Raw genomic sequence first — 16,560 nt, forward strand, 5'->3', positions numbered from 1 at the left:
AATTTGCCTCTTAGTGTCACCAAGCTTATGTTCTCCAGAGTCAAAATAGCCAGTGATTACAGGTGGTCCAACCAAAGCAAACCATCTTAAACCTCCCTTATTAGCATGAATGGGTTTCCCGGGTGGCTCAGTGGATAAAGAATCTGCCTCCAATGCAGGAGATGCAGGAGACGAGGGTTTGATCCCTGGGCCGGGAAGATCCCGTGGAGTAGGGCACAGCAACCCACTCCAGTATTCTTGCCTGGAGAATCCCATGGACAGAGGAGCCTGGCAGGCTGCAGTCTATAGGGTCACAAAGAGTTGGGCATGACTGAGTGACTGAGCAGGCACAATTGGGATGGATGGTGAGTGGGCATTGTGAGTGGTCACAAAGTCTTATATCTGACCTGTGCTGGCAGATGCTGACCTATCTATTTCACCAAATAATTGAGACACAAATACTGACAACACATTAGTACATCAGTTTATTCTATCTTAGTAAAGGAATTTTAAAAACGAGGGGTTGAGAGGGCCTGGAAGTTCAGCTTTTAGTGAAATAGTCTCATTGGATTGGGGACACAGAGACTGCCAACTCTGGGTAACACCAGGGAGCCCCTGAACTTAGTGGGGTTAACGACCTGTTATCCAAAGCACCCAGATGTGGCTTGACACCTGGTCAAGTGTCTGACTCAAGTTGATGATTTTCTCCCTATTAAACCAGGTGTGAATGATGGGAAGTCCACATCAGAATCTTTGTGTTAGATTCTTCTAGAGTGTTCTAGGCTCTTCTCTGCCTTCCTGGGGTTTTCTGTAAATGACTTCTTCTGGGGCTCTAGGAAAATCTACCCATGCTGTGAGGCCCTAATTCAGGACTTCCTGAAGATGTCAGGAAAACTTTCCTTATATGTAACTCGGAATTTCATTCTATTTCCTCTTGTCCTTTTTGTGGGAGAAGATGAGAAAAGTAATGCTTACCTAATGATTGCAGAGCCCTACCTACCATGAAGATAAGGCAGATCGGATTATGCAAAGGGCTGTGTGTGCATGAGGTGGGGTGGAGTGGGTGTGTGGTCTGTGTTGACCTAAAAATCCAACAAATAAAGTGAAACCAAAGCAAAATGAAACCTAAAAAGTAGACAACTGCCCCCCGAAACATCTCCTATCAGAGGCACCTCAACCTTCAGACCCGTTTCTTCAAATTTTTCCATTCGTGTGGAATAATCAATACTTCCTAACTTAATGATCAAAATCTGAACACATTTGTGAAAGTATCAGACCCAAGATTCATAAAAGTGAGAAATACAGCCATTGAGGGACTTCTCTGGTGGTTCAGTGGCTAAGACCCCAGGCTCCCACTGTAGGGAGCCTGTGGTTTGATCCCTGGTCCAGGAACTAGATCCCACATGCCACAACTAAAGATCCCGCGTGCCTCAACTAAGACGTGGCACAGCCAAATAAACACAAAAATGTATATTTTAGAAGACTTCAGTGTTAAATTGGCTTTCCTGGTAGCTCAGATGGTAAAGAGTCTGCCTGCAATGCAAGAGACCTGGGTTTGATCCCCAGGTCAGGAAAATTCTCTGGAGAAGGGGGTGGCTACCTACTGAGTATTCTTGCTTGGAGAATCCCATGGACAGAGGAGCCCGGTGGGCTACACAGTCCATGTGGCTGCAGAGTCGGACACAACTGAGTGACTAACACATTTTCACTGTTAAATAAATAAATAAAAGGCTAGTGACCTTTAAAAAAATACAGTCACTGACATAAAATGATGCTGACGGCCTTTGAAAACCCTCCTGTTAATTTCTAAGGGACTCACACTACAGCATTTTCAAACTTCCTTCACACTCCAGAAGCTCCAGCATTGCTGAGCTACAAGACATCTGACGTGGGCTTCTGCAGATTCTGACTCTGCTGCAAAATGCCTGTTTCCCTGGCTATCCCCTCCTTCTTTGCTCTGAAACAGATGTGCCCTTTCACCTTTTTAAGGCAAAGACTTCCTGCATCTTTAGGTTTTTATTCCTCCTTGATTCCTTCCTCTGATACCAAATACAGCAGAATTTCCAAGCACCATGGGTCATCCAGCTTTACAGGCAAGCTAATCAGCATGGGAATATGTTGGCTTCAGCAAAGCTCTAAAAAGAAGAGGAGGAAGAGAGAGCATCCTGGGTGGGGAGCAGCAAGAGGGGAGGTGGTCTGGGAGCAGGGCTCTGGGTCTGGGGGAATGTCCCAGCTCCCTTTCTCCATCGGTCAATTGGGGTTGCTGAGAAGATAAAATTTGGAGAGAGAAGAGTTCCATCGCGGAAATTCCCTGGTGGTCCAGTGGTTAAGAATCTACCTGCCAATTCAGGGGACAAGGGTTTGATCCCTGGTCCAGGAAGATTCCGCATGCCACGGAGCAACTAAGCCCATGTGCCTCAACTACTGCGCCTGTGCTCTAGAGCTCGGGAGCTACAACTACTGAAGCCTGTGCCACTCACAGCCCATGTTCTGTAACAAGAGAGGCCATAGAAATGAGAAGCCCATGCACCGCACCTAGAGAGTAGCCCCTACTCGCTGCAACTAGAGAAAGCCCTCGAGCAGCAACGAAGACCCAGTGCAGTCAAAAATAAATAAATAAAGAGGTCCATCACTGAAAGAAAGAAAGGGAACCACCATGTCCCTTCAGAGTTAGATGCTGCATTTACCAACCAAGATGTGTGATGGTGGATACTGCCAGGTTGGAGGGGGATTCTGAGATGTCAGCCAGGCTACAGGTGAAGTGACTGGACAGGCGAGCGTGCAGCCTGGATCAAGGGTGAGAGCAGACAGGAAGAGGTTGACCGCTGGCAGGATGCGTCAGCCCAAACAGCTGAAGGCCAAGAAGATTCAGGAAGCATAAGCCATGCAATTAGGCCATCAGACGGCGGTAGAAGCAGGGAGAGGCTCAAACTGCCAACAGGCCCCTGTCTGTGGGCAGCAGGCATAGGGGAAAGATGGAAGGGAGAAGGCCACGGTCACCACAAGGTCTCAAATGGACTCTCTCAGTCCTGGGGCACCAGGGTGAATTCTGTGTCTGTGTGTCCGTCTCTTTCCAGACATCTTTGCCCAGAGTGAAATCGGGGAGGCTCCTTCCTGAATCTGGGGAGGGCTGCAGGCATTAAATAAATGCACTGGGGACACGGATCATATCCCAGGTTGGAAAAATCTTACCACTAAACACACGAGGTTGTGTTTGGGGCCAAAAAGCGCTGACGTACTTTAAAAACCCTCTCTGACGTGAAAATACATAAAAGGGATTGTGTAATCAAGGTCACATAGGTCACTCAAGAAAGCAAGGTGCTAATCACAAATAATATTTCTTTTATTAAATAAGACCATGAATTTTAAAGCACAGTTTCCTGGTCCTTATCAATCACCCCTAAATGGGAACTGTGGCTAATCCTATATGAACTAATCATTAAAGCATACCCAGGAAACCCCTAAGTCAGCCATTTATTTTATTAATAGATGAGCTTTGGGGTAATAAAAAGACAGTGCTTAGAGTTCAGATGATTTCCCAGGGCAGTCTGACCTTTCTCAAATTACTAAGACTTGCGACATTTCTCTGAATAAAACACCGATCCATAAACAAAGGCTCTTGTGGAAAAAAGCAATGCCCAGAAATACTCTTCCTACCCGTCTCAAGAGTGTGTCTGACAGCTGGGGCCCACCCCCCAATGCTTCTACTGTGTGAGCACCGAGTCTATCAGCTAAGAACCAGATGGAACGGAGAAGCCAGGCCTGCTGTTATATGAAATTTTAATCCAATCCCTGCCCTCCTCACCGTTGTTCATCCTCCCACTTCCCCTGCCTGCCCAGCTGTAAATGGCATTGGCTGTGACCTTCCTGCCCTAGTGTGGTCTGTGTGGCTCCAACTCCAAATGCAGTCATTGATGCTATGGCCCAGGTCCCAGGCAGGGTGACCAAGGCACCTTCTGAACCACAAGTGGGTTTTGTTCGCTGTGTACACTGCATGCCAAGTCACTTCAGTCGTGTCCGACTCATAGCAACCCTATGTGCTGTAGCCGGCCAGGCTCCTCTGTCCATGGGATTCTCCAGGCAAGAATACTGGTGTGGGTTGCCATGCCCTCCTCCAGGGGATCTTCCTGACCCAGGATTGACCTGCACCTCCCGCATTGGCAGGTGGGTTCTTTACCTCTGGCACCACCTGGGAAGCCAGCACTTTTGAAACCTTTAAATGTGAACAGCATTAACAAGGGTGCATTGCTCTTAAGTTTACCCCAATCCCCTGCCTAGTTCCCAGACTTCGGTTACTTTTGCCGTCGCGGAGGATAAGCCATTTCCCGCAACAGTTCAGCCCAGACAGGGCCCACAGGTGCCCAGGACCAACTCAGCCCCATGTCGTCTGCCTGTTGTGGGGTTCAGCCGGTTCTAATGCAGCAACTCCAAGACCAGGGAACCAAATTGCATTCTGGTCTTTCTGTGACAGCTTACCATCTGCACATATTGGCTTGTTGCAATATGTTCAGGAAAAAAAAAACAACCAGAAGAAAGTAGTAGACCTTTTTAAAAAGTCTCAACCTTAAGTTAAAAATTGCTGGTAGCCTGCTATGCTGTTTTAAGGTAATTTTAAAAAATATCTGTACATCAGAGTTTTAACAGCTCTGACTTTCAAAGTTGGAAAGAGGGATTCAATTATTTAACTTCCCTGGAACTCTCTGCTGATTAGGGAATAAGGTAGGCTTTATTTTTCTTTCATGAACCTAAAAGAAATGACCTCTCATGATCTCATTTTTGGCCCTAGGAGAAGCTATTTCTTCTGTAACTACTTGGTGGGGTTCATCAAAGTTTTTCTCAGCATGGCTTTTTTTTTTTTTGGCCAGTGTGTTCAGAGACCATAGCATAAAAGTAATCCATTTCTAAGGATCTTGTGAAGTAGATGTAACTATCTCGATGTTTACGGGTGAGGATACACACTCAGAGAAGCTACACCCCTTGCCCAAGGTCACACAATTAGCCACTTGACTTGATCCAGTAGCTCAAACAGGCTCTTTGCACCACCCAAGCGGCCCCCACTAACTAAAGGCCCACATCACTAAGCCCCTCAGCAAGTCACAGACCTCAGAGTCACCAAAGGAAGGAAGGGTCAACACAAGTCTTGCAAAAATTCAGAGTTTGGGGGAAAAATAGAAAAAACAGAAACCTACTGCATCTTTGCACAAAGGATATTTTAGCTTTGGTCCTGGATTTGTGGGTTCCATCCATGGCCACTTCACCCCAGGAGTCTGTAAACACATTTTTCATCCAGAGGATGTGGAGGCGTTGGCCTCTTCTAAAGCAGGCAGAGAGCAGAAGCAAAGGTGCTTACTGGGAACTTCCCCAGTGGTCCAGTGGTTAGGAATCTACCTTGCAATGTAGGGGATGTGGGTTCAACCCCTGGTCGGGGAACTAAGTTACTCCCACATGCTGTGGAGCAACCAAGCCCAAGCACCTCAACTACTGAGCCTGTGTACCACGATAGAAGACCCTGCATGATGCAACTAAGACCCCATGTATGTGCTCAGTCCAACTCTTTGTGACCCCATGGTCTGTAGCCCACCAGGCTCCTCTGTCCATGGGGATTCTCCAGGCAAGAATACTGGAGTGGATTGTCATGCCCTCCTCCAGGGGATCTTCCCAACACAGGAATTGAACCCACGTCTTCCACATTGCAGGCATATTCTTTACCATCTGAGCTACCAGGGAAGCCCAAGACCCCATGCAGTCAAATAAATAAATAAATATAAAAAATAAAATAAACACTTACTTTTTAAACTAAATACTGATGATTAAAAAAACAAGGGTACTTACCGCCTTCAAACTCTGTCTGGCAATTCCCCGAGGTCTCATTCAGGCTCTCCTCCTCGTTGATGATGATGTTCTCAATGTCCTTCATCGTTAAGTGGTCCCGGAAGGCATGATAGAGGATGTGCTTCAACTCTTCTAGAGTTATCCTCTGCATGTCGAACTGTGGAGATAAAAGGGGCATGAGAAGGTCTGGGCACACGGGGGTGAGAACTCAGCTTGGGGCATGATGTATGATGTGTAGTTGCTTCAGTCATGTCCGACTGTGACCCCATGGACTGTAGCCCACCAGGCTCCTCTGTCATTGGGATTTTCCAGGCAAGAATCCTGGAGTGGGTTGCCCTGCCCTCCTCCAGGGGATCTTCCCCAACCTGTGTCTTGCGATTTGATCTTCTACATCTTACATCTCCTGCCTTGGCAGATGGGTTTTTCATCACTAGCGCCACCTGGGACATGACTAGCAAGTCCCAAGCCTCCTCTACGCAAACTTGTCCCAGCTTTTCAAGACATCAGATGAGCAGTTTTCCGCCACACTCAGCTTCAAGCACACTTGTGAACTTGCAGGAACTTCTCAGAATTCAGGGAGTGCGACATTCCCCGCTCCGTCGAGACTCCTGGTGAAAAACACGCCACCTGCTCGTTTGGCTTCTTCCTGCTCATCCAGCCATCTGCTATCACCCCTCCACACCTCGCGTACTTTGGAGTTGTGTCACACTTCAGACAATGCGTATGTCTCTAGAAAGTTTTAAACCTTCCAAGAAATCAGCAACTCTCATCTTGCTCTAAGTATGTATCTTGTTCTAACAAGATAAAATGCACGTTTGCACGTTCAAAGTCATGTTTATGCAGAACAGCTGAGAAAAAGGTGTAACGTTTCCACTTATGTTCTTCCCCTGCAAGGGAGATTAACCTTTCTACTCCATTTCTATCAGATTTGCTTCTATCACTTTTTTTGGCCAATGAAACGAGAGTAGAACTCACATAGGGTATTATCGATTAGACACTTTAAGAGCCATCATGTGGTTCTAGTCTGTGACCTTTTCCTTCTTCAATGAGAACAGCATGCCCTAAAAAGAACAGGTCCCAGAATGAGGATAAAGTGGAGAAGACAGCCCATAAAAGAAAAGTAATGTGAGTAAGAAATGTCCTTTGTCATTATTAGCCACAGAGGTTTGGGGCTTCTTTATTACTATGGTATAACTTGGTTTGAGTCAACAATACAGAAATTAGTACATAGAAATGAGAAGCTACCATAACAAAAATTCTAAAATATGATGTGTGGATTCCCGGGTCAGGCAGGCAGTGGGAAATAAGAAAACAGTATTGGGGGCTTCCCTGGTGGTCCAGTGGTTAAGAGTCTACCTTGCAATGCAGGGGACACCAGTTTGATCCCTGGTCCAGGAAGATCCCCCATGCCTTGGGGCAACTAAGCCCGTATTCCACAACTGGAGAGTAGCCCCAGCTCTCTGTAACTAGAGAAAGCCTGCACACGGTGACACAGAGCCAGTACAACCAAAACTAAAAAAGAAAGAAAATGGTATTGGTGGCTGGGAAGATAACAACCCATGTTCAGTGCAGTTCAGTTCAGTCGCTCAGTCGTGTCCGACTCTTCGAGACCCCATGAATCGCAGCACGCCAGGCCTCCCTGTCCATCACCAACTCCCGGAGTTCACCCAGACCCACGTCCATTGAGTCAGTGATGCCATCCAGCCATCTCATCCTCTGTCGTCCCCTTCTCCTCCTGCCCCCAATCCCTCCCAGCATCAGAGTCTTTTCCAATGAGTCAACTCTTCCCATGAGGTGGCCAAAGTACTGGAGTTTCAGCTTCAGCATCATTCCCTCCAAAGAAATCCCAGGGCTGATCTCCTTCAGAATGGACTGGTTGGATCTCCTTGCAGTCCAAGGGACTCTCAAGAGTCTTCTCCAACACCACAGTTCAAAAGCATCAATTCCTCGGCACTCAGCTTTCTTTATAGTCCAACTCTCACATCCATACATGACCACAGGAAAAACCATAGCCTTGACTAGACGAATCTTTGTTGGCAAAGTAATGTCTCTGCTTTTGAATATGCTATCTAGGTTCGTCACAACTTTCCTTCCAAGGAGTAAGCGTCTTTTAATTTCATGGCTGCAGTCACCATCTGCAGTGATTTGGGAACATAGAAAAATAAAGTCAGCCACTGTTTCCACTGTTTCCCCATCTATTTCCCATGAAGTGGTGGGACCAGATGCCATGATCTTCGTTTTCTGAGTATTGAGCTTGAAGCCAACTTTTTCACTCTCCACTTTCACTTTCATCAAGAGGCTTTTGAGTTCCTCTTCACTTTCTGCCATAAGGGTGGTGTCATCTGCATATCTGAGGTTATTGATATTTCTCCTGGCAATCTTGATTCCAGCTTGTGTTTCTTCCAGTCCAGCGTTTCTCATGATGTACTCTGCATAGAAGTTAAATAAGCAGGGTGATAATATACAGCCTTGACATACTCCTTTTGCTATTTGGAACCAGTCTGTTGTTCCATGTCCAGTTCTAACTGTTGCTTCCTGACCTGCATGCAGATTTCTCAAGAGGCAGGTCAGGTGGTCTGGTATTCCCATCTCTTTCAGAATTTTCCACAGTTTATTGTGATCCACATAGTCAAAGACTTTGGCATAGTCAATAAAGCAGAAATAGATGTTTTTCTGGAACTCTCTTGCTTTTTCCATGGTCCAGTGGATGTTGGCAATTTGATCTCTGGTTCCTCTGCCTTTTCTAAAACCAGCTTGAACATCAGGAAGTTCACGGTTCACATATTGCTGAAGCCTGGCTTGGAGAATTTTGAGCATTACTTTACTAGCATGTGAGATGAGTGCAATTGTGCGTTAGTTTGAGCATTCTTTGGCATTGCCTTTCTTTGGGATTGGGATGAAAACTGACCTTTTCCAGTCCTGTGGCCACTGCTGAGTTTTCCAAATTTGCTGGCATATTGAGTGCAGTACTTTCACAGCATCATCTTTCAGGATTTGAAATAGCTCAACTGGAATTCCATTACCTCCACTAGCTTTGTTCATAGTGATGCTTTCTAAGGCCCACTTGACTTCACATTCCAGGATGTCTGGCTCTAGGTCAGTGATCACATCATCGTGATTATCTGGGTCATGAAGATCTTTTTTTATAGTTCTTCTGTGTATTCTTGCCATCTCTTCTTAATATCGTCTGCTTCTGTTAGGTCCATACCATTTCTGTCCTTTATCGAGCCCATCTTTGCATGAAATGTCCCCTTGGTATCTCTAATTTTCTTGAAGAGATCTCTAGTCTTTCCCATTCTGTTGTTTTCCTCTATTTCTTTGCATTGATCACTGAGGAAGGCTTTCTTATCTCTTCTTGCTATTCTTTGGAACTCTGCATTCAGATGCTTATATCTTTATTTTTCTCCTTTGCTTTTTGCTTCTCTTTTTTTCACAGCTATTTGTAAGGCTTCCCCAGACAGCCATTTTGCTTTTTTGCATGTCTTTTCCATGGGGATGGTCTTGATCCCTGTCTCCTGTACAGTGTCATGAACCTCAGTCCATAGTTCATCAGGCACTCTATCAAATCTAGGCCCTTAAATCTATTTCTCACTTCCACTGTAAGGGATTTGATTTAGGTCATACCTGAATGGTCTAGTGGTTTTCCCTACTTTCTTCAATCCATGTTACGCAGTAGCAAAACATTTGGTAAAACTGTTGCCTGTGATAACTCAGAGGGTGGATACATATTGAATAATTCTGTGGCTTTAGGTAAAAAGTTTGGGTGCAGCAGGGTCTAGCTGCAAGTTGCAAGTGGTTGCTCATCTATAAGAAAGAAATCAACTCAGAGTGAAATAAACAGATGATACCTCATTGTAGTTTTGATTTGCATTTCTCTAATAATTAGTAATGTAGAGCATCTTTTCATGTGTTTATTGGACATCTGTATGTCTTTTCTGGAGAAATGTCTGTTTAGGTCTTCTGCCCATTTTTTGATTAGGCTCTTTGTTTTCCTGATATTGAGCTGTATGAGCTACTTAGATATCATGGAGATAAACCGTTTGTCATATTGTTTCATTTGCAATTATTTTCTTCCATTCTGAGGATTGTCTTTTAATCTTGTTTATTGTTTCCTTTGCTGTGCAAAAGCTTTGGTACCTCACACTAGTCAGAATGGTCATCATGAAAAAATCTACAAACAATAAATGTGGAGAGGATGTGGAGAAAAGGGAACCCTCCTACATGACTTACACAGTTGTGTCTGAGTCTTCATGACCCCATGGACTGTGGCCTGCCAGGCTCCTCTGTCCATGGAATATTCCAGGCAAGAATACTGGAGTGGACAGCGATTCCCTTCTCCAGGGATCTTCCCAGCCCAGGGAATGAACCCAGGTCTCCCGCACTGAAGGCAGATCCTTTACCATCTGAGCCGCCACGGAAGCCCTCCAAAAAGTGAAAGTTTCTCAGTTGTGTCCGGCTCTTTGAGACCCCATGGACTGTGCACCACCAGGCTCCTCTGTCCATGGAATTCCCCAGGGAAGAACACTGGAGTGGGTGGCCATTCTCTTCTCCAGGAGATCTTCTTGACCCAGGGATCAAACCCGGGTTTCCTGCATTGCAGGCAGACTCTTTACCACCTGAGCCACCAGGAAACAGAACTAGGGTCTAATGTAATCAAGTAACATTCTTCACCCCAAGGTCTGTTCAACAGGATTTCAGAATTGCTCTGAGGCTTTGGCTGATGTGTATCTTCCCTTGTTTGTTTTCTGGATGAGCACGTTCTTGGTGGTTAGCCCAACTCTGCCATTATTATACACGTGTGTGCATGGTGGCAGGGGAGGGTGATTTGTCTCCATAAGCTCATATGTCTTCAGATCAAGAGAAGTCACCTACATCTTGAGATTCTAGATCTTGAGTCTTCCATTGTCCTTGGGTGGGACTTCCAAGTGTCTTCCTTGGGGAGGGGATGAATGCTTTTTGTGTCTGAAGGGAGGGAAGTGAGTATTTAGGAAAAGAGTGTGGGCTGTAACGGGTTATATTATTTCCAATGATTTCTTCCCCTTTCCTGTCAGAGGATGTCTCCCTGCCCATTCGCACCAGGCTTTGGCCAATAACATGAGAATGAAATTTGTATATGAAAGTGATGGAATTCTGAGGAAAAGTTTCAAACCCATCAGTGTGTCCTGCCATTTCTCTTTTTTTTTCTGCCACAAAAGCACAAAAATAGGGGGTGTTCCTTCATCCTGGTCCCCAGAGTGAATGCAACATGGAGCTAATCCACAGGGGGCATGTAATTTGAGTGAGAAATAAACCCTGGTTGTCAGCCACTACGCCTGACATTGGGATTTCTGCAGGATAACTCACCCAAGACTGAATTCAGAAGTCAATGATTGAAGTTAGACTGGATCATAATGAAACGAAGTTTGAGGCATTTTTTGAAAATGTCTTTTAAATTGTCTTTTTAAAAAAGACATTTTCTTTCTCCCTGATTTCTTTGTAAAGCGATTGCCACCTTCCTTTCAATAATTTAATTGACAAATTAAATTGGGTTACTGGAACTTGCTGGAAACCTAAATGACTCGAGCTCAAAGCCATTTATATGAGTGAGAATAATTGAAGGGGGAGTGTGTGTGTAAGTGGATTTGTTTTCTGCATCACAGTTTAATTGACTGTGAAAGTGAATTCCGAGATACACTTAGGGTTGACCCATGACATCATCTCCCTTTAGATTTGAGAGGAGAACGTGTGGTTGTTAGCCTGGATGTTGAGAGAAGCCTGGAAAAATGTATGGTGAGGATGATGGACCTCACAGATGGGAAATTTGGGGTCCCTCTGCCACGGTTAGAGACTAAGAGTGACAACATCAAAGAGACTCTGAGAAAATGAGCAGCCAGTTCCTGGAAGACCAATCGAAGGACTGCAGTGTCTGAAAAATTCTCCCCAGCTGAGAATTTGCTGAAATTCAGGTATTAGGTGAAAAGAACTTCAAGGGCTGTAAAAAGAGAAGGAAAAATGGAGATTCCAGAAATCTATAGTTTTCCTTTAATTTGGTTCTCTGGGTCAGGTTGAATGTTAGAATACTATGGTTTAAGCAAAATCAGTTGAGTAGAATTCCATGTTTTCTATATTGTCATAATAGATCTTTTACAAGTTTGAAAGAAGTCACTATAAAACAGTATGGGCACAGTGCCAACAAGTTTTTTTTCCATCATGGGCAATCCATTTTTCTTGAGTCAATTTTGAAATTATGTCCTTTCTCAGAAACCCAGCAGAAAGGTTTTCATTATTGTTAGCATGGAACCATGCACAAGAGTACCACAATTTTACATTTCTCTCAATACTTCTTATATCTCACTTTGTATTTTTAACCCTATTTGTCTTCCTTCTAGGTGTGATTTTTGTTGTTTCTTCTGTTTCTAGTGGATCACAATTAAAGAATGTAGCCTGTACATCTGCTGTTTTTAGGACTCTAAGCAGTTTCCCAATATGGTAAAGTCTCTGTAGAGTTAATTACACAAATATAGTTGCCCTTGTTAATTATATTATGTAGCCTTATAAGTATAATCTGTATCTCCTGTAACCTTACTTTCTTTTACTTGAATTGTCAAAGACCATGAGTAATGCATTACAGTCCATGGAAAAGAATCGCATCTCCATATATTGTTTTTTTAGTCTTAATATTTTTTAAATGAGGCTCTTCTTTATAGCAAGACAACTGAGTTCCTAATTCAACAAATGGTTATGGAGGCCAGCTCCACACCAGACACTGTGATGGAGACACAGAGATGAGCAAGACATTGATCCTGCTCTCAAAAGGCAAGCAAACGAGCGATTTTGATTCAGTAGGATAACTGGCTGTGACAAGGGCAGCCCAGGATGGCTTGGAACCCCCTGGGAAATGTCCATCAAACAGCCATATGCTGAGTTCGTCTAAGGACTTGGAGCAGAAGGGTTTCAGGGATGAGGTGAGAATTGTGGTTGTGGTGCTAGTCAATAAACACCTGTATGCCATGATGAGGAGCTCAGTTGCTGCTGTTGTTTCTATGGAAGTATAGTTGGTTTACAGTGTTGTGTTAGTTCCAGGTGTGGGGCAAAGTGATGTAGTTATACACACACATACATATACATATATATGTGTGAGTGTGTATATATATATGTTCTTTTTCAGATCCTTTTTCATTATAGGTTCTTATAAGATATTGAATATAGTTCCCTGTGCTATACAGGACGTCCTTGTTGTTTATTTTATATATAACAGCATGCATCTGTTAATTCCAAACTCCTAATTTATCCCTCCCTCCCTCTCCCCTTCAGTAAGTGTAAGTTTGTTTTCAATGTCTGTGAGTCTGTTTCTATTTTGTAAATAAGTTCGTTTGTATCTTTTTTTTAAGATTCTACATAGAAGTGACATCATAGGATATTTGTCTTCCACTGTCTGACTCACTTCACTTAGTAGGATAATCTCTAGGTCCACCCACAGCTTGGTTGTTTGTTTGTCTTCCCGACCCCAGGGATTGAACCTGCATCTCCCGTGACTGCATCTCCCGGATTCTTTACTGATGAGCCACTGGGGAAGCTGCCAGGCCCAAGATGAAGCCACTTCTACCTGAGGCATCACATTAGCAAATCAAAACCTACATAACTTTCATGTCCCTGTAAACACTTCTCTTGACCAGAAACCCAGGATGTCCAGTCAGCCAATTACCAAATGCCAACCCAACTCTGGGCCTTCTCATCCCAAACAAGGGTGACCTTGTGACCCCAGCCAATCTGCTATTTCCTATGTTTCTCTTCTTTGTTCTTTATTCTTATCTTACAAAGGCTTCCTGCCTTCTGCCCCATGGTGTTGTTCTCAGAATGGAGACTGTCTGCTTCATGAAGCATTAAATAAAGTTTGCTGATATCACCAGAACTGTCTTCTTTAATCATTTTTTAACTGTGGGCTATGGCGACAGATAATCACAATGGTGTGATTACTGACCTAGAGCCAGACATCCTGGAATGTGAAGTCAAGTGGGCCTTAGAAAGCATCACTATGAACAAAGCTAGTGGAAGTGATGGAATTCCAGTTGAGCTATTCCAAATCCTGAAAGATGATGCTATGAAAGTGCTGCACTCAATATGCCAGCAAATTTGGAAAACTCAGCAGTGGCCACAGGACTAGAAAAGGTCAGTTTTCATTCCAATCCCAAAGAAAGGCAATGCCAAAGAATGCTCAAACTAACGCACAATTGCACTCATCTCACATGCTAGTAAAGTAATGCTCAAAATTCTCCAAGCCAGGCTTCAGAAATACGTGAACCATGAACTTCCTGATGTTCAAGCTGGTTTTAGAAAAGGCAGAGGAACCAGAGATTAAATTGCCAACATCTGCTGGATCATGGAAAAAGCAAGAGAGTTCCAGAAAAACATCTATTTCTGCTTTATTGACTATGCCAAAGCCTTTGACTGTGTGGATCACAATAAACTGTGGAAAATTCTGAAAGAGATGGGAATACCAGACTACCTGATCTGCCTCTTGAGAAATCTGCATGCAGGTCAGGAAGCAACAGTTAGAACTGGACATGGAACAACAGACTGGTTCCAAATAGGAAAAGGAGTTCGTCAAGGCTGTATATTGTCACCCTGTTTATTTAACTTATATGCAGAGTACATCATGAGAAACGCTGGACTGGAAGAAACACAAGCTGGAATCAAGATTGCCGGGAGAAATATCAATAACCTCAGATATGCAGATGACACCACCCTTATGGCAGAAAGTGAAGAGGAACTCAAAAGCCTCTTGATGAAAGTGAAAGTGGAGAGTGAAAAAGTTGGCTTAAAGCTCAACATTCAGAAAACGAAGATCATGGCATCCGGTCCCACCACTTCATGGCAAATAGATGGGGAAACAGTGGAAACAGTGGCTGACTTTATTTTTCTGGGCTCCAAAATCACTACAGATGGTGACTGCAGCTATGAGATTAAAAGACGCTTACTCCTTGGAAGGAAAGTTATGACCAACCTAGATAGCATATTCAAAAGCAGAGACATTACTTTGCCAACGAAGGTCCATCTAGTCAAGGCTATGGTTTTTCCTGTGGTCATGTATGGATGTGAGAGTTGGACTGTGAAGAAGGCTGAGCACCGAAGAATTGATGCTTTTGAACTGTGGTGTTGGAGAAGACTGTTGAGAGTCCCTTGGACTGCAAGGAGATCCAACCAGTCCATTCTGAAGGAGATCAGCCCTGGGATTTCTTTGGAAGGAATGATGCTAAAGCTGAAACTCCAGTACTTTGGCCACCTCATGTGAAGAGTTGACTCATTGGAAAAGACTCTGATGCTGAGAGGGATTGGGGGCAAGAGGAGAAGGGGACGACAGAGGATGAGATGGCTGGATGGCATCACTGACTCAATGGACGTGAGTCTCAGTGAACTCCGGGAGTTGGTGATGGACAGGGAGGCCTGGCGTGCTGCAATTCATGGGGTTGCAAAGAGTCGGACATGACTGAGCGACTGACCTGATCTGATCTGACAGCATTCAAGAGCTGTGTAAGAAAGAGGTGGACAAGGTGAGTCACTGTGTGTGGAGGTTGAAGCTGAATGAACTGGTCAGGATAACACCAGGTTTCGTGTTCAGCTGAATGGGAACAGAGGGAGAACAATCTTGAAGAGAAAGGTGATATGTGAACTCGTGGATGTGGTCATTGGCAGTTCGAGAGGGATAACCTAACAGAATAGCCCAAGAGGCAGTAGGTCGCACAGATATGGGCTGATGACCTGACAGTCATTCGCATACAGATGAAAATAAAAGTCATCAGAAAGGATGGTAACACCTGGGAAGAGTGTACTGAATACGAAAAAGCCCAGGCATTGGGAGGATATCAAGAGAAACAGATGGGCAGCCCCCATTATAGAATGGGCAAAGTGTGCATGATATTAGGAATTATAATAAGTATATATTTTGGTCTTCTGTCCATTGTTCCTGACTCACAGCTCCTCAGACGCTTGGAATTTCTTAAGTGAGAAGAGCAATGGAGTATCTTTGTTATCGTATTTGGTCTCTTGTCCTCAGTTCCTGAGAACTGTAAGTGGGTATCTGGTTATTCGTAACAAGCCCCTGTCATCCACAACAGAGTTTATGTTACTGAAATGACTTTTGGAAACCCTCTTCCCTGGTGCCTCAGATGGTGAAAAATCTGCCTGCAGTGTGGGAGACCCAGGTTCAATCCCTGGGTCAGGAAGATCCCCTGAAGAAGGGAATGACAACCCACTCCAGTATTCTTGCCTGGAGAATTCCATGGACAGAGGAGCCTGGTAGGCTACATACAGTCTGTGGGGTTGCAAACAGTCAGACATGACTGAGCAAATCTCTGACAGACAGACAAAAGATGGAGATGGTCACCAGGAGAATCAGTCATAAATAGCTGGAACTCTCAGTCTTATCTCCTGCTATGCAGGGAGTGGAGAAGGGCTGGATGTTCAATCACTCACTCATGGTCAGTGATTTAATCAATCATGTTTATGTCATGAAACCTCATAATAATTCAGAAGGAGGGGGTTCAGAGACCTTCTCAGTTAGTAAACCAGAATGCATCCATGCTCTGCCATGCCAGGCCCCCAGCTCCATGAGGTAGATGCCTCTTTGTTCACCATATGCATCGGGCCTTTATATCACCCTATGCATCAGGCCATCAATTTGTATCCTTTAACAGTCTTGTAATAAACTGGTAATCTAGCAAGTCACGAGAAATGCTGGGCTGGATGAATCACAAGCTGGAATCAACATTG

At 44.4% G+C, this 16,560-nt stretch overlaps 1 protein-coding gene across 1 annotated transcript in view; it reads right to left on the reverse strand.

The window, feature by feature from the left end:
• CALN1 (calneuron 1) overlaps window positions 1–16,560 on the reverse strand; it is a 414,595-nt gene that overhangs the window by 18,576 nt on the left and 379,459 nt on the right. Inside the window, exon 5 of the mRNA XM_070362644.1 lies at window positions 5,812–5,968. Coding sequence (XP_070218745.1) covers window positions 5,812–5,968 — 157 coding nt within the window. The remainder of the gene's footprint in view (window positions 1–5,811; window positions 5,969–16,560) is intronic.

The sequence above is a fragment of the Bos mutus genome, chromosome 25 (genome assembly GCF_027580195.1).
Source record: "Bos mutus isolate GX-2022 chromosome 25, NWIPB_WYAK_1.1, whole genome shotgun sequence".
NCBI classification, from domain to species: Eukaryota; Metazoa; Chordata; class Mammalia; order Artiodactyla; family Bovidae; genus Bos; species Bos mutus.